At 43.6% G+C, this 21,649-nt stretch overlaps 1 protein-coding gene across 11 annotated transcripts in view; it reads right to left on the reverse strand.

Annotated features, from left to right (window-relative positions):
* LOC143788318 (complement factor H-related protein 3-like) overlaps window positions 1-21,649 on the reverse strand; it is a 249,585-nt gene that overhangs the window by 98,663 nt on the left and 129,273 nt on the right. For all 11 annotated transcript variants that reach the window (XM_077277890.1, XM_077277889.1, XM_077277888.1 and 8 more), the window contains 3 exons: window positions 18,493-18,569; window positions 10,578-10,763; window positions 617-808 (listed from right to left, as the gene is read on the reverse strand). In XM_077277890.1, coding sequence (XP_077134005.1) covers window positions 617-808; window positions 10,578-10,763; window positions 18,493-18,569 — 455 coding nt within the window. The remainder of the gene's footprint in view (window positions 1-616; window positions 809-10,577; window positions 10,764-18,492; window positions 18,570-21,649) is intronic.

The following is a 21,649-nucleotide window of genomic DNA, read 5'->3' on the forward strand; positions in this document are numbered from 1 at the left end:
CCAGTGGGTCCACATCGTGTTCCCATTTGGGACGATCGCCCACGTCGACATGGTTAGGCGACGTGGGGGCATCGGCTCGGCCGTGTTTACGGTCGCAGCCATAACAGCACCTAAAAAATTAAGCCCATGTTCTTATGTAAGTGTTAATTGAAAAGACAAGTACTCTTTAATACTAACTGCAAATTTGGACCAGAAGCAAATCCTAATTATCTGGACTCTTGTGCACAATATTAAACAAACTAACCTGAAGGACAAAATAGTTGTTTTAATAAGAAAATTCAGTACTAATCAGTACTGATTAGTGATGAGCGAGTGTACTCGTTGCTCGGGTTTTCCCGAGCACACTCGGGAGGTCTCCGAGTATTTGTGACTGCTTGGAGATTTAATTTTTGTTGATGCAGCTGCATGAGGAATCCCCACATGTTATCAAGCTGTCTAGTAACCGCAAATCATGCAGCTGCCGCGACGAAAACTAAATCTCCGAGCACTAACAAATCCTCTGAGACCATCCGAGCGTGCTCGGGAAAACCCAAGCAACGGGAATACTCGCTCATCACTAGTACTGATGCATGATTTATGCATCTCATTCATCTTAGTAGAAATAATTTGTAATTACCTATCTTTTGGCAGGTTGGATATTCCAGAACACCGTTGTTACACTGTATCGTTAGATTTGCTGGATCCAATATATTATATCCATAATTACATTGAAAGTGAACGTCCTCATTGTCTTTAACATGCAGTCCTCGATTATTCTTTAGATGAATATTATTTTTTCCCATTTCAGTCTCCTGTATGATGCATGATTCTGTGGCAAAATATAAAAAAATAACAGCAACATGCAAGTCAGGAAAAGTGTACCAGCAGGCAGAGTCTAATCTGGTTTCACGTGCAGAAATTTTCTTTTGCCATGTTCATGACTTTTTTTTTTTAAAGGGGTTGGAGGTGTGGGATGGGGTTGGGGTGGTTGGGGTGGTTGTGGGTGGTTGTGGGGTGGTTGTGGGGTTGGGGTGTGGGTGTGGGTGTGTGTAAAATTTCTGTGACCACTCTGCATTTAAGATGTAACGTACTATGTACAAAGCAGTTAGACCAGTGGCATTTTTTTCTGCTGTTTTTTTGTTTTCCATAGGCTTCTCTATAGATTCGAAATGACTATACCTTTTTTATCTTTTGCAAATGCAGTTCTTAAAGGAAACCTGCCATGTGAAAAAATGCTACTAAGATGGAGATATGGGGTCAATTTGCATTTTAATAGCATCCTAAAGCTGTGCGGCCACCACACAAAGTCTGGCTATCGGTAAGAAATTAACTTTATTCCTCCCAGCAGCCTCAAGCTTTCAGTCATAGAAGTGTGGTCGGTGCGTCTTCAGTTAACACTTGCCGACGCTGTTTGACAGCTGGCTCAGCAGTGCATCAGTACAGGGCTGGCTGTCAGTCAGTGCCAGGGCATGGTTAATGCTGCCGCTTACTACTGTATGTACTGAGCAGTGACTTGTAATGACCAGAGGTCTGAAGAAGATCCAGTGAGTCACAAACAGAGACGGAAGCAGAAATGACACTGTCTGTACTAAAATAGCAGTTGGAGTGAGATTTCATATTGTAGAAAACAGAATGAAATTACCTTATTAATTACACTCACTCAGCCAGAGCTGAAATCAATATGCCAAACTCAAAGTTCCCGATTTAAGTGTATTACACTGAGGTTTAGAAGAAATGTACCTATCCAAAAGGTCAAACAAGGTACTATATTAAAAACAGGTATACATCTACTAATGAAGTGGTCCTATGGTAACCCCAGTAATGGCAGACTGAGTAAAAACTGATCAAAATCCGCAATAACAATATATAAATATAGCATACAGTACGTTCTTTAATACTTTAATACTTGAAACCAGGTATTTATTGTTATGGTACCGTTAACCTGAGTTGGGTCCCCACTCAGGCATATGATTTGCATCGACTGCAGCCAGTCCCAAAAATCTTCGGTGCCTAAACAACTACAGCAAAACAAGGATCCACATCTCATTGGCCGATGCCGAGCCCACAAACCATGGACTTACAGTTCTGTAGCCTCAGGGTACGGTCCGGGATAGCACTTCAATGGGGCTTGTCAGGATCCCTCTCAATATGGATGGTACAGGATACCGTCTCTCCTCCAGCAGTCACTCACAATTTACCACAGGAACAGACTGTCTGTCACTTCTCAGATACTGGCCACCTGGTCCATTCCAAACAAGGTCACCAGCCAGCACAGCATAGACCCCACAGAGCTCCAGGGTCACATAGCTCTCAAATGTTCCCCACTTGTCTCCAAGCAGAGACACAGGTTCACCAGGTGAAAAGATTAGCAACCCTCACAAAACGCTGGCAGAGAACAGTCCTCTTAAAGTTCAGTCTCCAGACTTCTCTCCAGCATCCCCTTCCTGCATCCTCACACAGCAGTATCTCTCCTGCCCCTCCCTTCACCTTCCTTTAGCTTCTCTACCCCACAGACTTTCCCGGGCAGCTCCTGCTCTCAGCTCAGATGTGCCTAAGTAGCAGGGTTCTAATGCTCCCCAGGTGCTATTACAGTTCACACTTTTACAGACTGAAGCTGCGTTTGCCACACCTCTATGATTCAAAGCCCAAGACTGGCAGGAAGAAAACAGTTCATTTTCTCCCATTAGCCTGGTTTCAGCTGCCCCCTTTTGAGCTAGGCATCTCATCTATGTAGCTTTGCATGGGCAGGTGTTTGAACATTTAGGCTAGGTTCACATTGCGTTAACAGCAGCCCGTTCAACACATGCATTAAACGGGCTGCGTTAACGCAAGTGCCGACATGCCATCGCTCTAGCGCAGATAGACCTAGCAGATGCTTTATCTGCGCTAGCGGTGACGGACCCGGAAATGACGGCACATCGCTAGCACACACCCATTTTGGGTGTGCACTAGCGATGCGCCGAAATAGATTAATGGCAGCGTTAATGGACTGCGTTACACCGCGTTATGCTGTGGTGTAACGTAGTCTGTCTAACGGACTGCCCTAACGTAATGTGAACCCCGCCTTAAGCTTTGGTCCTGCTGTGCCCTCCCCTATATTAAGGCTGACACAAGGTGAGGTTTCAATATTAGAGATAAGTACATTCTGAATAGGTACACCTTGTTGTGGTGGGATGACTTTTATGCTTTTTTGATCAAAATAATAATTATCGTATGTTATTTCCATGAACTATTACTATTTATCTCCTCACTTTAGGGTATATGCTCATTTTGCTTGTATCTTAGGTTTTAGCTTTCATTGTGGTGGCCACACGGCTTCAGAATGCTGATAACCGGCAGATCAACCCCATATCCACAAGATAACAGCTTTTTTTTACTTGACAGGTTCCATTTAAAAGTCTATCCTCTTTTAAAGGGAACATGTCCCTCCCCCTCCCCCAGGGCCTATTAAGGTAATAGAGCCACCTTCAGCAGCACTAAGGCTGCATTCTGTAAAGGTGGCTCTTGCGTTTTTGCTCCCTAATAAGGCTGAAATATTGACTTTTATAAATTGCGCGCCATACCTATATTGAGTCCGGGGGTACGTTTTTTCCCCCTAACTCAACCACCTCCCAGCCGTCAATCATCCCCTCAGTGTACCGGGCCCTGCCTCCTCTGTGTTTCCTCACGTCACCGGCGCCCGTGCTTTCATTTTTCGGCCATGCACTGTGCGCGCTGCCCTGGAACTCACATCAGCTGATGTACTGATATTGCGCCTGCGTGTAGCGGAGGACCCAGATCCCATTCCACAGTGTGTTATGATTTATTCACACTGCAGTGCTGGGAATCTGGCTCTGTGCGCAGGCGCAATCTACTTACATCACTTGATGTGAGTTCCAGGGCAGTGCGCACGGCGCATGTCCGAGAAATAATTGCAGAGCGCAGGCGCCCAAGACAGAGCACAAGACAGAGAGGAGGCGGTGCCCGGTGGGATGATGGACGGCTGCGTGGCGGCTGAGTCAGGTGGAGAAAACGTACCCCCCGGACTCAATACAGGTATGGCGTGCAATTTATAAAAGTGAATATTTCAGCGTTATTAGAGATCAAAAACATAAGAGCCACCTTCACAGAATGCAGCCTTAGTGCTGCAGAAGGTGACCCTTTTACCTTACTAGGCCCTGGGGGGTGACAGGTTCCCTTTAAAGAGTTTGAGCCAATTTTGGAAGTTATCGCCTGCTCAGAGGATATAGAATAATTTCCTGATCCCTGAAGGTTTGATTACTGGTACAAACAGTGATATTGAGAACAGTCACAACATGGAAGTAATACAGAAATTAACTGAAAAGTATAGAAGTAACCACAGTAAGCCGATAGTCCAGCGATAATATACACTGATATTAATGTGGGATCATAATTCATTTAATAAAGTTACGGTAAATAGCACCTGTCACCAGGTCAAAAGTAAGCCTTGATTTGCTCCTAATTTATTCTCACTGCTCCCCTGAGTATTCCATCCACTAGTTCCAGAGCTTTGAGCCTTTTTATTTAGTGCTGTCTTTAGACTACTCTGAATTATTACCCTGTGTACCACACCCACATATAAAGACCCTTAAAAATAGCATAAAATAAAAAAAATCAATATCTTTATAACGGTATAGTGGATTTAAAAACAAGAAAACAACAAAAAAACAGAATACTCAGGGGAGCAATGACATTAAAATAAATACAAAAACTGGCCACTTTTGATTTGTTGATGTGTACTCTTTAAAGTTCATTCTCTATGATGGATAACAAGGATGTTTGCCAACATTTCCAAATTATGCTATGAAAATCTCTGCCTAAGGGCTCATACTCACCTGCGGTGAAACTCGGATGAGTCTCGCATGTTAATAGCCGGCGCTGCTGCCGGCACTCAGGAGTGGAGCGTACATCTGCATGTATTGTTATGAGGCCGAATGCTTCGATCTGCGTGCCGGGCGCAGTGCCGGGTATTAACATGCAAGACTCATCCGAGTTTCTCGCAGGTGAGTATGAGCCCTTAGGCAGAGATTTTCATAGCATAATTTGGAAATGTTGGTGAACATCCTTGTTATCCAACATAGAGAACACATCAGCAAATCAAAAGTAGCCAGTTTTTGTTTTTATTTTAATGCCATCCTAGACTCATCCTAGTTTCTCGCAGGTGAGTATGAGCCCTAAGGCTGAGTTCACACGTTGCAGAATTTCAGCGGAAATTTCCGCGGCAATTCTGCGCCTCCTGCCGCGGGTATATCGCATGCAGAATTAGCATGCATATACCCGCAGAAAACTAGCGTTTTGCAAGCATACAGTAATTAGCTTGCAGAATGCCAGAGTTTTCCAAGCGATCTGTAGCATCGCTTGGAAAACTGACTGACAGGTTGGTCACACTTGTCAAACATAGTGTTTGACAAGTGTGACCAACTTTTTACTATAGATGCTGCCTATGCCGCATCTATAGTAAAAGACAGAATGTTAAAAAATAATAAAAAAAATAAAAAACATGGTTATTGTTATGACCCCAATGGCGAGGGTCTCAGAGGAACGTGGAAGTCTGCAGAATACAAAAATCCAGCTCATAGGGCAGTGGTAACTGGGTTGACCATATATCTACTCCTAACGCCAACACTAGAAGTAGCCGGGGATCATTCCTACGTTGATTCTAGATGACACGCGCCAGCCGGAGAATCTAGCTACCCCTAGTAGAGGAAAACAAAGACCTTTCTTGCCTCCAGAGAAGGGGACCCCAAAGCTGGATAGAAGCCCCCCACAAATAATGACGGTGAGGTAAGAGGAAATGACAAACACAGAAATGAACCAGGTTAAGCACAGAGAGGCCCGCTTACTGATAGCAGAATAAAGAAAGGTAACTTATATGGTCAACAAAAACCCTATCAAAATCCACACTGGAAATTCAAGAACCCCCGAACCGTCTAACGGTCCGGGGGGAGAACACCAGCCCCCCTAGAGCTTCCAGCAAAGGTCAGGATATAGATTAGGAACAAGCTGGACAAAAAATACAAAACCAAAACAAATAGCAAAAAGCAAAAGGCAGACTTAGCTGATATAACTGGAACCAGGATCAGTAGACAAGAGCACAGCAGACTAGCTCTGATAACTACGTTGCCAGGCATTGAACTGAAGGTCCAGGGAGCTTATATAGCAACACCCCTAACTAACGACCCAGGTGCGGATAAAAGGAATGACAGAAAAACCAGAGTCAAAAAACTAGTAACCACTAGAGGGAGCAAAAAGCAAATTCACAACAGTACCCCCCCCTTAGTGAGGGGTCACCGAACCCTCACCACGACCACCAGGGCGATCAGGATGAGCGGCATGAAAGGCACGAACTAAATCGGCCGCATGAACATCAGAGGCGACCACCCAGGAATTATCCTCCTGACCATAGCCCTTCCACTTGACCAGGTACTGAAGCCTCCGCCTGGAGAGGCGAGAATCCAAGATCTTCTCCACCACGTACTCCAACTCGCCCTCAACCAACACCGGAGCAGGAGGCTCAGCAGAAGGAACTACAGGCACAATGTACCGCCGCAACAAGGACCTATGAAATACATTGTGAATAGCAAACGACACAGGAAGATCCAGACGAAAAGATACAGGATTAAGGATTTCCAATATCTTGTAAGGCCCAATAAAACGAGGTTTAAATTTGGGAGAGGAGACCTTCATAGGAACAAAGCGGGAAGAAAGCCATACCAAATCCCCAACGCGTAGTCGGGGACCCACACCGCGGCGGCGGTTGGCAAAGCGCTGAGCCTTCTCCTGTGACAACTTCAAGTTGTCCACCACATGATTCCAGATCTGCTGCAACCTATCCACCACGGAATCTACCCCAGGACAGTCAGAAGGCTCCACATGACCCGAAGAAAAGCGAGGATGGAAACCAGAGTTGCAGAAAAAAGGCGAAACCAAGGTGGCGGAACTAGCCCGATTATTAAGGGCAAACTCAGCCAACGGCAAGAATGTCACCCAATCGTCCTGATCAGCAGAGACAAAACACCTCAAATAAGCCTCCAAAGTCTGATTGGTTCGCTCCGTCTGTCCATTAGTCTGAGGATGGAAAGCAGACGAAAACGACAAATCAATGCCCATCCTACTACAAAAGGATCGCCAGAACCTGGAAACGAACTGGGATCCTCTGTCTGACACAATATTCTCAGGGATGCCGTGCAAACGAACCACGTTCTGGAAAAACACAGGAACCAGATCGGAAGAGGAAGGCAGCTTAGGCAAAGGAACCAAATGGACCATCTTGGAGAAGCGATCACATATCACCCAGATAACGGACATGCCCTGAGATAGCGGAAGATCAGAAATGAAATCCATGGAGATATGTGTCCAAGGTCTCTTCGGGACAGGCAAGGGCAAGAGCAAACCGCTGGCACGAGAACAGCAAGGCTTAGCTCGAGCACAAGTCCCACAGGACTGTACAAATGACCGCACATCCCTAGACAAGGAAGGCCACCAAAAGGATCTGGCCACCAGATCTCTGGTGCCAAAAATGCCCGGGTGACCTGCCAACACCGAGGAATGAACCTCGGAAATGACTCTGCTGGTCCACTTATCCGGGACAAACAGTCTGTCAGGTGGACAAGACTCAGGCCTATCAGCCTGAAATCTCTGCAACACACGTCGCAGATCCGGAGAAATAGCTGACAAGATAACTCCATCTTTAAGAATACCAACAGGATCAGCGACTCCAGGAGCATCATAAAGTAAACCGAGCGCCAGAAAAAACGCATCAAGATCAGCCAATGCCGGATCTCCTGGCGCCAGCGAAAAAGCCCAATCCTGAGGGTCGCCCCGTAAGAACGAAATAACAATTTTTACTTGCTGAGCAGAATCTCCAGATGAACAGGGTCTCAGGGACAAAAACAATTTACAATTATTCACGAAATTCCTAAACTTAAACCTGTCTCCGGAAAACAGTTCAGGAATCGGTATTTTAGGTTCTGACCTAGGATTTCTGATAACATAGTCTTGTATGCCCTGCACACGAGTAGCCAGCTGGTCCACACTTGTAATCAAGGTCTGGACATTCATGTCTGCAGCAAGCATAGCCACTCTGAGGTAAAGGGGAAGAAGAAAAAAAAAAAAAAAACTCAGAATCTTCTTTCTTATAATCCCTCTTCTGCAATGCATTAAACATTTAATACTGGCCTGGCAAACTGTTATGACCCCAATGGCGAGGGTCTCAGAGGAACGTGGAAGTCTGCAGAATACAAAAATCCAGCTCATAGGGCAGTGGTAACTGGGTTGACCATATATCTACTCCTAACGCCAACACTAGAAGTAGCCGGGGATCATTCCTACGTTGATTCTAGATGACACGCGCCAGCCGGAGAATCTAGCTACCCCTAGTAGAGGAAAACAAAGACCTTTCTTGCCTCCAGAGAAGGGGACCCCAAAGCTGGATAGAAGCCCCCCACAAATAATGACGGTGAGGTAAGAGGAAATGACAAACACAGAAATGAACCAGGTTAAGCACAGAGAGGCCCGCTTACTGATAGCAGAATAAAGAAAGGTAACTTATATGGTCAACAAAAACCCTATCAAAATCCACACTGGAAATTCAAGAACCCCCGAACCGTCTAACGGTCCGGGGGGAGAACACCAGCCCCCCTAGAGCTTCCAGCAAAGGTCAGGATATAGATTAGGAACAAGCTGGACAAAAAATACAAAACCAAAACAAATAGCAAAAAGCAAAAGGCAGACTTAGCTGATATAACTGGAACCAGGATCAGTAGACAAGAGCACAGCAGACTAGCTCTGATAACTACGTTGCCAGGCATTGAACTGAAGGTCCAGGGAGCTTATATAGCAACACCCCTAACTAACGACCCAGGTGCGGATAAAAGGAATGACAGAAAAACCAGAGTCAAAAAACTAGTAACCACTAGAGGGAGCAAAAAGCAAATTCACAACAGGTTATACTCACCTGCAGACCTCAGCGGCGTCCGTTCCTATAGCTGGAGTGCAGTGAAGGGCATGCGATGACGTCACTGTCTTGTGATTGGTCACGTGACCGGTCACATGCGGTCTCGCGACCAATCACAAGACCGTGACGTCATCGCAGGTCCTTCACCGCCCAGCAGCTATAGGAACCAAGGCGGCAGCGTGCAGCGGAGAGGCCGTAAGACTGCGGGGGACATCGAGGGTGAGTATATCGCTATTTTTTATTTTAATTCTTTTATTTTTTACCAATTATATGGTGCCCAGTGCGTGGAGGAGAGTCTCCTCTCCTCCACCCTGGGTACCAACCGCACATGATCTGCTTACTTCCCGCATGGTGTGCACAGCCCCGTGCGGGAAGTAAGCAGATCAATGCACTCCTATGGGTGCAGAATCGCCGCGATTCCGCAATTTTAATGAACATGCTGCATTTTTTTCTGGAATGCAATTCCGCTCAGGAAAAAAATGCAGCATGTGCACAAAAAATGTGGATTGCATTCTGTTACATAGGATGCTTAATGGTAGCGGTTTTTTCGCGGTTTTATAGCGTTTTTATAGCGAAAAACCGCGAAAAAAACGCGAAAAATATGCTACGTGTGCACACAGCCTAAGGGTCACACAAGTGTAGATTCTTTCATGCGAGAGAATTGGCTGATTATGTTAATGACTAGTGATGAGCGAATATACTCGCTGCTCGAGATCTCCTGAGCACGCTCGGGGGTCCTCCGAGTATTTTTTAGTGCTCAGAAATTTAGTTTTTCTTGCCGCAGCTGAATGATTTACAGCTGTTAGCCAGTATAAGTACATGTGGGGATTCCCTAGCAACCAGGCAACCCCCACATGTACTTATGCTGGCTAACAGCTGTAAATCATTCAGCTGCAGCAATAAAAACTAAATCTCCGAGCACTAAAAAATACTCGGAGGACCAACGAGCATGCTCGGGAAATCTCGAGTAGTGAGTATATTCGCTCATCACTATTAATGATACTTGGATGAGACTCTGCCAGAGTTTAAGCCGAGTGCCATGTTAGTGTGATCACATCCGAGTCTTGTCCGATGTTTTCCAAGCATAGACTGCTCACAGCATGCTGAATGAGCATGAGAAAAATCGCAGATCTCCACTGCCCCATAATATAACATTGGTCAGAGTGCTATAAGATAAAACATCGGCTAGCATTCGGCCGTGTCATACGCTCGTGTGAGTGAGCCCTCAGGCTTCATACACACGTTTGTGTTAAAACACACGCATGAGAAAATGGTACTGGTGTAATTAGTGTTTTGGATCCGTGTGTCACTACTATTTTTCACAGATGGATAAACAAATTACTGAGCTCCTCCTATACTTTGCGATGTTAAACAAACAGCACATGGATGGCACCTGGACTGTACAGTGACGCCAACCGTGTGCTGTACGTGCTTTCCAGGACCCGTAGACTTGTATTGACCCTTGTCATTCATGCTACTGGCAAAAATCGGACATGAGATTTACATGGACCCGCATGAACAGGTGAACAGCTCCATATATTATAATGGATACATGTTTTATCCATGAAAAAAAAGGATAAAACATGTACATGCAACACGGACGTCTGAATGAGGCCTAAGACATTGTGAAAGATTACATCACCTTTACAGGTTGGAGGATCCACATTCCATGTTCCATGTTCAGTACAATAAATTTGAGCTGGTCCACTGAGAGTATGCTTCGGATTTTTGCATTTCAAGTTTATAACATGGCCCATAGAAAATTCATCATCTGCCACAGAAGTAATGACTCTCACACTGTCATCCATCACTGGTGGACATAGACGAGCTGTAATAAAATTAGAAGTAACACGATCAATTAAGTGTTTGTTCAATTTGGCTTTCGCTTGAGAAAAGGAAAAAAAAACTGCAGTGTGTGGACAAGACCATGATCTTGTTAATTTATAATAATAATAATTTTATTGATATAGCGCCAACATATTCCGCAGCACTTGATATTGATAAAGGTCCTATCGGTGAGATGTCCAGCAACCAGGCATTTACTACCATCCTGTATATAGATGACAAAAGCTATTTATGAGAAAAACTCTCAGGTTAGCTATTTGCATCTTCATGCTGTCTGGAGAAATTAAAGGTTTAACACTAGCTATCTGGCTGCAAAAACTGTGCCCAGCGGACACTTCTGCCACCATCTGGCACTTATTAATCCCTTGTGTATGCAGCTAATTTTTACTTTTGTGCTGGAAAAATGTTTAGAATTGAGAGTCCTCAGTGGTTGAACCCTTTTAATGGCTAACTGAAAAGATGTAAATAGTAAAAGGGAACAGCACACTGGTATAACTTATCTCTGGGTGCAGAGCCTCCAGGCAACTCGTCCACTGGTCGTCCACATTCAATATAGATCAAAAAAAAAGCTCAATAGAGCTGAAACGTCGCACTGACATGTGGATTTGAATAAATCCTGCACCTTTTTGAAAAATGGAGTGCTGCCTCTTTTTTTGATCTAACTGAAAAGATGGTAACAAATTGCAAGCTTTCGAGACTACACAGGTCTCTTCATCAGGCATAGACTAATACAAATTCTGAAGAATCACATTTATGCACACATAGCACAGAAAAAAAACAAAAACATGGATAAGACAGGTGGCATGAAGCAGAATTACAATGAGTGATAAACAGTTATGTCCATAAATGTTGGGCCAGTTCTTACATAAGGAATGTTTTATTGTCCTCTGATTGGGGTCTCTGTTGTGATGACCCCTCATAGTCTGAGGGGCAAGTTCCTTAGTTGATGTAAAATTTTACTTTTTTTGTTTGTTTGTTTTTTTCTGTGCTATGTTGTGCATAAATATGTGATTCTTCAGAATTTGTATTAGGGCTTGTTTCTATTTGCGAGAAATACGTCCGTGTCTCGCATGTGGAAACCAAGCTCTGGTGCCGGCACTTGGGAGCGGAGCGTGCGGCCGCATAGCAACACATGGAGCTGCACGCTCCGCTCTGGAGTGCCGGCGCCAGAGCTTGGTTTCCACATGGGAGACACGGACGTGTTTCTCGCAAATGGAAACAAGCCCTTAGTCTATGCCTGATGAAGAGACCTGGTAGTCTCGAAAGCTTGCAATTTGTTACCATCTTTTCAGTTAGCCATTAAAAGATATCAACCACTGAGGACTCTCAATTCTAAACATTTTTCTATCTACTGGCTAACACGGTAGAAGATATATATCTTTCCTGTTGTTTTGTGCTTTCATTTTTGCTCCTCTTTTTCTGAAAACATAACTTTTTGATTTTCTGATTCATCATGGTGACTGATTACATCAGTATTCTGGAGTAGAAAAAAAACTTTAAACGTTGCAAAATATTTGGGCAAAAGGAAGTTGTGCAAAAATATGTAATCTTTTGGCATTTTTACTCAAGATTTGGGAAACTCTGGAGCTTGGGAGAAGCCAAGGTGGGACAGGGCATGATAACGCTTGTTTCACAAATTAATTCATAGTGGGGTTCCTTACAGTGTTACCCCAGTCCCTGACATTTCTGGAAAGGTTTACGTTGGCAGATGCTACTCCTTAATCAACTCGTTACCTGCATTAAAGACAGCTGTCTTACATAGTCACCTTTATAAAAGACTCCTGTCCACAGACTCAGTTAGACGCTAACCGCTACAACATGGGAACAACACCAGGTAATGTCATTATTGCAACAAATATTTGCACTGGGTTGTGCAAAACATATCCCAAAACAGTGGAACAACCAACTCCATATAGATAATAGAAAAAGGAGTATATCGGATAACAAAAAAAGTATTTATTGATATTAAATATATAGTAAAAAGATAAAAAATAGTAATCAAAAGAAAAAAATATGGTGCACAAAGATGATGTTATAAGACCACCGGTGCAAGAGACCCACTGCACAGTAGCGGAAAGCATAAATTCAATGAGATAAATAGTATAATTACTTATGACGTAATAGTCTGAAAGAGTACTTGTAATTTAAATAGCGCTTACCGGTAAAGACAAAGGGTGGGTGGCACCGGGCTGGATCGAAAAGTAACCCAACGTACGTTTCGCTTCTTTAATGCATAGGTTTATCAAGGGGATGAGATAAATTATACTATTTATCTCATTGAATTTATGCTTTCCGCTACTGTGCAGTGGGTCTCTGGCACCAGTGGTCTTATAACATCATCTTTGTGCACCATATTTTTTTCTTTTGTTTACTATTTTGCATCTTTTTACTATATATTTAATATTAATAAATGCTTTTTTTGTAAACCGATATACTCCTTTGCCTCTACAACATGGGCAAGTCAAAAGAGCTTTATAAGGATGTCAGGGACAAGATCAAAGACCTGGACAAAGCTGGAATGGGCTACAAAACCATAAGTAAGATGCTGGATGAGAATGTGACAACTGTTGGTGCAATAGTAAGAAAATGGAAGAAAAACAAAATGACTGTCAATCGAAATCAATGTTGGGCACCATGCAAAATCTCACCTCACGGAGTATCCTTGATCATGAGGACGATGAGAGATCAGCCTAAAACTGCACAGGGGGAACTTGTTAATGATCTCAAGGCAGCTGGGACCACAGTCACCAAGAGAATATATTGCGCTGTAAAGGTTTAAAATCCTGCAGTGCCTGCAAGACTCAAGAAGGCACATGCGCAGGCCCATCTGAAATTTGCCAATGAACATATGGATGATTCTGTGAGTGATTGGGAAAAGGTGCTTTGGTCAGATGAGACAAAAATTGAGGTCTTTGGCATTAACTCAACTCGCCATTTTGGAGGAAGAGATAAGCTGCCTATGACCCAAAGAATGCCGTCCTCACTGTCAAGGATGGAGGTGGACTCATTATTTTTGGGGCTATTTCTCTGCTAAGGGCACAGGACTAGTTCACCCCATCAATGGGAGAATAGATGGAGCCAGGTGCTGCAAAATCCTGAGTTACAACCTCCTTCACACCACCAGGACTATAAAAATGGGTCGTGGCTAGGTCTTCCAGCAAGACAATGACCCAAAACATAAACCCAAGCAACAAAGGAGTGGTTCAAAAAGATGCACATTAAGGTCATGGAATCGCCTAACCAGTCTTCAGACCTTAATCCCATAGAAAACTTATGGAGCGAGTTGAAGCTCCAAGTTGCCAAGTGACAGCCTCAAAATCTTAATGATTTAGAGATGATCTGCAAAGAGGAGTGGACCACAATTCCTCCTGATGTGTGCGCAAACCTCATCATCAACTACAACAAATGTCTGACTGCTGTGCTTGCCAACAAGGGATTTGCCACCAAGTTTTAAGTCTTGCTTGCCAGAGGGATCAAATATTTATTTCAAACTGCAAAATGCAAATAAATTTATATACCGTATTTTCCGGCGTATAAGACGACTGGGCATATAAGACAACCCCCCAACTTTTCCAGTTAAAATATAAAATCTTAAAAGTCGGGGGTCTTCTTATATGCCATGTGTCGTCTTATAGGGCCGGTGAATAATGTGCCTTTTGGGGGGGAGTGGGTGTCTCACAGGAAAGTGTGAGTGGAGTATCCCCCTATTACCTCATTGTAGCAGTGTGGGGTCTCTGTGCTGGTGAGCGGCAGCGGCTGCTCCTCTGTGCCACGTGGGTGCTGTGCTGTGGAGCGGCTCCTCTTCGTGCAGCATCGGGCCTCTGTGCTGTGGGGCGGCGGCGTATCTTAGTGCAGAGTCGGGGCTCCTCCAGCATCTCCTCAAAGCCCGGAGGCACCGGCAGCTCCATTGCTGCGATGCGGTGGCCTCCGGGAAAATGGCTGCTGGGGAAGGCGCATGCTCAGATTCAGATCTCGTCTCCCGAGATATCGGGACGAGATCTGAATCTGACCATGCGCCGCAATCGCAATGGAGCTGCCGGTGCCTCCGGGCTTTGAGGAGATGCCAGAGGAGCCCCGACTCTGCACTAAGATACGCCACCGCCGCCCCACAGCACAGAGCCCTGACGCTGCACAAAGAGGAGCCGCCGCTGCTCACCAGCACAGAAACCCCACGCTGCCACAATGAGGTAATAGGGGGATACTCCACTCACACTTTCCTGTGAGACACCCCCTCTCTGTCATCGAGACCACTCCCCCCCCACCCACCATATACACACGGTCTGCACCCGGCGTACAAGATGACACCCGGCGTATAAGACGACCCCCGACTTTTAAGAAGATTCTCAGGGGTTAAAAAGTCATCTTATACACCGGAAAATACGGTAATTTATACAATGTGATTTTCGGGATTTTATTTTTGATATTCTATCTCTCAATGTTAAAATTAAACTACTCTTAAAATGTATAGACTGTTCATGTCTTTGTCAGTGGGAAAGCTTATAAAATCAGCAAGGGGTCAAATACTTATTCCCCCCACTGTATACATAGTGCAGAGACATATCTTTTATTAAAACCCGATGCCTGCTTTTTTTGCTGCGTTTTTGAGCATACACATGGTTTCCTATAGGTGAAAAAACGCTACAAAAACTGTGAAAATACGTGGAAAGAAGTGACATGCTGCAATTTGCTAAAACGCAGCAGTTTTCCAAATCAGTGAGAAAAAAAACAAAGTGTGTGCATGGGATTTCTGAAATCTCATAACCTTTGCTAGTACTGTACAATGCAGCCTAAATTTTGCATAAAAACACATTAAAAATGCAACATGTGAACATAGCTTTACACTATATGTTAACATGGTCAAACTGTCCTAGCAAAGTGGATGTAATTTAATGAAAACTCTGCCCACTGTGCATCTAAAGACGCTGTTGAATTGTGCAGGTTTGATGCAATTTTTCTCAATAAACTTTGTAAAATACACATGTAAAATATATTGTTCAATGTTTAAACATAAAATCAAAGCTTTTCTGTACTATTAAAAACACTGCTTAAATACTGCACCATGAACACATTATATAATGGAGGGAAGCGATAAAAACAAAGCAAATCCTCAATAATCAGAGAGTATTATTATGCATCATGTGGTGTGGACACCCGCATAAAACATGCAGATTATTGATGAGCGAATCACTGCATGTTCGGGTCCAGGAGGTTCGAACCAACAGTTAAGCAAAGTTTGGTTTGATTACCAGAACAGCACTTGGTCCCCATTCAGATGAATCGGGTGCCCAAAACATCCATTGTTCACCACGCTGTCATCTGCATGACAGTGTGGCAAAACACTGGCTCTGATCAGCGGTAAGAATATTACTGCCCGTTAGAGATATGCGGTTCCCACGCTGTCACATGACAGCGTGAGCCAACAGCTGTGACCGGAAGTGAAAAATTGTCCTCCGGTCACAGATACCTGCTGATATCATGGGTTCCCCTCTATTTTTGGTAACCAGCATGGCAAAACTGACAGCTGTGGGCTGCAACCCTCAGCTGTGAGCTTTATTATGGTTGGTTATTAGGAATAGAGGGGTCCCCTTGCCATGTTTTAAATGATTCAAGTAATTTAATATTTTTATTTATATAAATAATTTAAAAAATGGCATGGGTCCCTCCCATTTTTGACAACCAGTCAAGCTAAAGCAGACAGCTGAGTCCTGTTATTCTCGGACTGGTAAGGGGCCATGGGTAAAGGATAAGAATAGCACCTGCAGCCACCCCAGAAAGGATGCAACTATTATATGCTCCAATTCTGCCATTTTGCCTGGCTTTTCCCACTTGCCCCGGTGCTGTGGCAAATGGGTAATATTTGTGGGGTTGATGAAGTCACATGTTTTATGGCCCGAGACATCAAACCCAGAGGTTAGTAATCAAGAGACGTCTATAAGACGCCCCCATTATTAAACCCTTAGTTAGATTGTTAAAAAAAAGACACAGCAAGTTTTCCCACCTACAAAGAATGGAGATGTCTGTATTTTTTATCGTAGGTGTACTTCAACTGTGAAAGACAGAATCTAAAAATAGAAAGCAGAAATCACATTCTATGATTTTTACATAATTAAATTGCATTTTATTGCATGAAATAAGTAATTGATCACCTACCAACCAGCAAAAATTCTGGCTTTCACAGACCTGTTAGGTTTTCGTTAAGAAGCCCTCCTATTCTGCACTCATTACCTGTATTAATTGTGCCTGTTGAACTCGTTACTTATATAAAAGACACCTGTCCACACAGTCAACTAATCACATTCCAGCCTCTCCACAATGGCCAAGACCAATAGGCTGTCTAAGGACACCAGAGGCAAAATTGCAGACTTGCACAAAGCTGGGATGGGCTACAGAATAATAGGCAAGCAGCTTGGTGAGTAGGCAACAACTGTAGCTACAATTATTAGAAAATGAAAGAAACAGAAGATGACTGTTAATCTTTTTCGGTCTGGATCTTCATGCATAATCTCGTCTTGTGTGGTAAGAATGATTCTGAGAAAGGTCAGGAATCAGAAGAGAACTACATGGAAGGACCTAGTCAATGTCCTGAAGAGAGCTAGGACCACAGTCTCAAATATTACCATCCGTAATACACTACGTCATCCTGGATTAAAATCCTGCAGGACATGCCAGGTCCCCCTGCTCATGCCAGCATATGTTGAGGCCCATTTTAAGTTCGCCAATGACCATCTGGATGATCTAGAGGAGGCATGGGAGAAGGTCATGTGGTCAGATGAGACCAGAATAGAACTTTTGGTATCAATTCCATTCGCCGTGTTTAGAAGAAGAAGGATGAGTACAATCCCAAGAACACCATCACAATCATGAAACATGGTGGGGGAAACATCATACTTTGGGGATGTTTTTATGCAAGTGAGATAGGACTTCTGCACCTTATTGAAGGGAGGATGAATGTGGTCATGTATTGTGAGATTTTCGCCAATGACCTCCTTTCCTCAGTAAGAGCATTGGAAATGGGTCATAGCTGGGTCTTCCAGCATGACAATGACCCGAAACACAGCCAGAGTAACTAAGGAGTGGCTCTGTAAGAAGCATTTCAAGGTCCTGGAGTGGCCTAGTGAGTCTCCAGACCTAAACCCAATAGAAAATCTTTGGAGGGAGCTGAAACTCAATGTTGCCCAGCAGCAGCCCTGTAACCTGAAATATCTGGAGAAAAAGAGTATGGAGGAGTGGGGCAAAATCCCTGCTGCAGTGTGTGCAAGCTTGGTCAAGAACTACAGGAAACGTCTGACCTCTGTAATTGCAAACACAGGTTTCTATTCCAAATATTAAGTACTGTTTTTATATTCCATCAAATACTTAATTCTTGCAATAAAATGCAAATTAAATATGTAAAAATCATACAATAATATTTTTCTGGATTTTTTTTTAAGATTCCGTTTCTCACAGTTGAAGTGTACCTACGATAATAATTACAGACCCCTCCATTTTTTGTAGGTGTGAAAACTTGCAAAATCGGCAGTGTATCATATACTTATTTTCCCCACTGTATGTCACGGAGGTGCAGGGAGTTAAAACTATTAAAATATTACATACTAAAAGGAAAATAAATAAATGGAAATCTCTAACAGTAGGATCAGAGTAGTTGATAGTTTGTGCATCGAGGGATGTAAATCTTCATAGAAATGTACAGTACATTGATTGTTAGCAGTTACCTTCACAATGAGGAAGAAAATTTGTCCATCCATCTGCGGCACATATACGGGTATTATGTTTGCTCACCATCTGATACCTGGTTAAAAAACATATATTGAATTGAAGTAAACATTGTGTACATGAATATTTTGTTCTGTGTTATGTGTCTACCCCTTAACATAAATTCCACAGAGAACAAATTCATAAAGAACTGATTACACTAATTTTGTTGGTCTAAATTTAAAGGAGTTTTCCGCCTTGTCTTTTATTGATCAATCAGATGTAGTAAAGTTTACCATGGCAAATAAAGCACTATATTAATATTGATAAGTTGTCACCGAAGGTTATCTCAAGAGTATTAAGAGGGCCTAACATTGCATAAACCATCAATTGAAGTCGTTTTGTGTCAAAATACATTTTTTTCTGGCGTTTCAAAGCTGTGTTATCTGCCATAAAGGGTTGCCCACTACTTGGATAATCTCTTCTCAAATACTGTATTACCCCATGGAAAATAAAAACAGCCTGTGCTCACTGTAGTGCTATGGCCAGCGCTCCTGCATGGTGTCCCCTTCCCCCTCCATGCAGGGACACTGGTATACTCATCACCCTGGCCCCACATCGTGGGTCCACGGTGTGTTCTGCTTCTTGCTGTAATGCGCTGTACTGAACCTGAATCCCTGGTCCTTGTGCAACTAGTGACTGAACGATGTCCTATGGTCCTGGTGCGACTATTGCCTGAATGTTATCCCCTGGTCCTGGTGTGGCCAGTCCTGTTCCCGAAGTCCATTGTTCCCGGTGCGGCCAGTGTGTGAACATTATCCCCTGGTCTTGGTGCAGCCAGTCCCATACTAGAAGTCTCCTGGTCTATGTCTGGTCATGCCTGAATGATATCCTCTGGTTCCGGTGTGGCCAGTACCTGAACGATGTCCCCTGGTCCCTGCGTGGCCACTCCTGTTCCAGAAGTCCCTTGGTCCTAGTGCGGCCAGTGCCTGAACGATGTCCCCTGGTATGGCCAGTCCTGAATCTGATGTCCACTGGTCCCGTTTTGGCCATTGTCCTGTTCACAAAGTCCCCTGGTCCCAGTGCGGTCAGTGCCTGAACATCGGCCCCCAGTCCATTTGCGGCCATTGCTTGACCCAGTATCCCAGACCAGTGAGTCTGAACATAGCCTTAGTTCGTGTCAGTGAACCTGACCTCTGGAGTCAGTAACTGCTGTGGCGGGATCTGTCCATGAGTGGTACCTGGCGGCTACCTGCAGCCCAGTCTGTCTCCAGTACCAGGATCTCCAGTGAACAACAAGTATTCACTAAGCTATGCCTCTTCATGATTAAGAGCATCCTGGACGCCGGAAACGGGTCAGTTTTTTTAAAATGTTTGTCTTTTTTATGACTTGCTAAATAAAATTCTTGTTTTATTGAGCTGCTGGAAGCACCACTCTCCCTCTTTTTTCCTTCTAGTAATTAGGAAGGTATTATCTGAGAAGTGGACAACATCTTTAAGGTAAACTTAACTACATCTATATGGCCTAACTGTCTTTCAAAATATTAAAAAGCACACACATACCAATTGATTGCCCACATCTTCTATTTACCTCTGCTTGATTAACTCTGTCAGTCTTTTCTCCTGGTATTGTTGGTGCATGAACACTGCAGCCAATCAGTATCAGCAGCGGTGCAAAATCAGTCGCCTCTACAGCTACTGACTGACGATATGAAAAGTTGACCTGGCCAGCAGCACGGAGAAGGCAAGGGGGGATTGAGGGGTGAGTATATACTGTTCATATTAGCCATATGATAAAAGAAATGTAACAGCAGCCAGGATAACTATAATGTCAAATTTTTACAGGATTTCTGAAGCCCTGCCATGTAATTTGATCAATCTGTCTAGATTAAGGTCACTTCTGTATTTCATTTAGATATGATTGTCTGCTGAGGCAATATTCTTAGAAACGGCAGGATAAGAAGCAAGAATTAAAGTTATAGATCGTAGCATCATGTATCAGAAACCCATAAAATAGTACTGAATAGCAGAATGCAACTTATCCTCTTTAAAGTAATAAGTTACTCTTACACCTAAGTGGGGCCCTCAATTTCATGGTCCCATGGTAGCTGCTATGGCTGTAACAGCTATAGTTAGGCCAAGGGGTAAGAAACATGCCACTCTCGAAACACGTCTGGTTCCACACATCTGTCCCCTGTGTTCCCCCACTTTCCTCATCATAGACATAGTTCCACTACCATTTTTGCAATGTACCATTGTTTTTAACAAAATGGAATAAAGCTACTCTATGTTTTACCTGCAAGCTGGCATCCTTTGAGATGGATTAAAACCTCTCTCTTCCACCCTGCTGATCGCTTGCAGCAGCGCTGATCACTTCGGGACAGACTGACGCCGCAGGCAGGTGAGCCTTTTTTTGTTTTTTTTTCGTTTTTCTGTTCTAGGTGATTAGGTGGTTGAATCGCTTCGAAATGTAATTATCTTTAAGTCTCACATAATATTTTATTTTATCTTTATATTGCTATAGTTTATATATTTTTACATCTATATATTGTATATTTTATATCACTGTTTGTTTTTTTTTAATTATTTTTCAATTATTTGTTGTTGTTTTTTTTTCATTTTAGATTTTGGTTTCAATTGCTGCATTTCTAACAGCTGACCGCTGGTATACAAAGGGTTAATCGACATCATTGAATGCTGCCATCCTATTGGTCACTACCCCTATTTAATGTGTCACTTCCTACACTGTCTGTAAATCCACCTGAGGAACGTAGCGGTCCGCTGCTGTGGTATAATGAAAGGTTTGTTTACCACTAATCCATTGCAGTGTGCTCTATAGCCATAGCGCTCCTTAAATTGACCATATACATATTTTTTTACAAAAAATGTTGATATTCCCCTTGAGGGATTGTGGCTGGAGCTGCTTGGGGCCATAGAGAGCAACACCAGGCAACAGGTCCTGAAATGATGTCACATCCTGTGAAGTGGCATCACGTGACTGGATCTTGTGCCCATGTGACCAGACCAAGAAGCACAGCACAGGAGCAGTCCTGGAGCAATAGAGCAGGAGTGCACGGAGACGTCCGCAACCGGAGTTGTGCAGGGGTGCACAACCCTTCCAGGTGAGAGCCTAATCCCCCACCTTTCATTGAAATATCCCCATTAAACCACCTGGTG

This window comes from Ranitomeya variabilis, chromosome 8 (assembly GCF_051348905.1).
Source record: "Ranitomeya variabilis isolate aRanVar5 chromosome 8, aRanVar5.hap1, whole genome shotgun sequence".
Taxonomy (NCBI): domain Eukaryota; kingdom Metazoa; phylum Chordata; class Amphibia; order Anura; family Dendrobatidae; genus Ranitomeya; species Ranitomeya variabilis.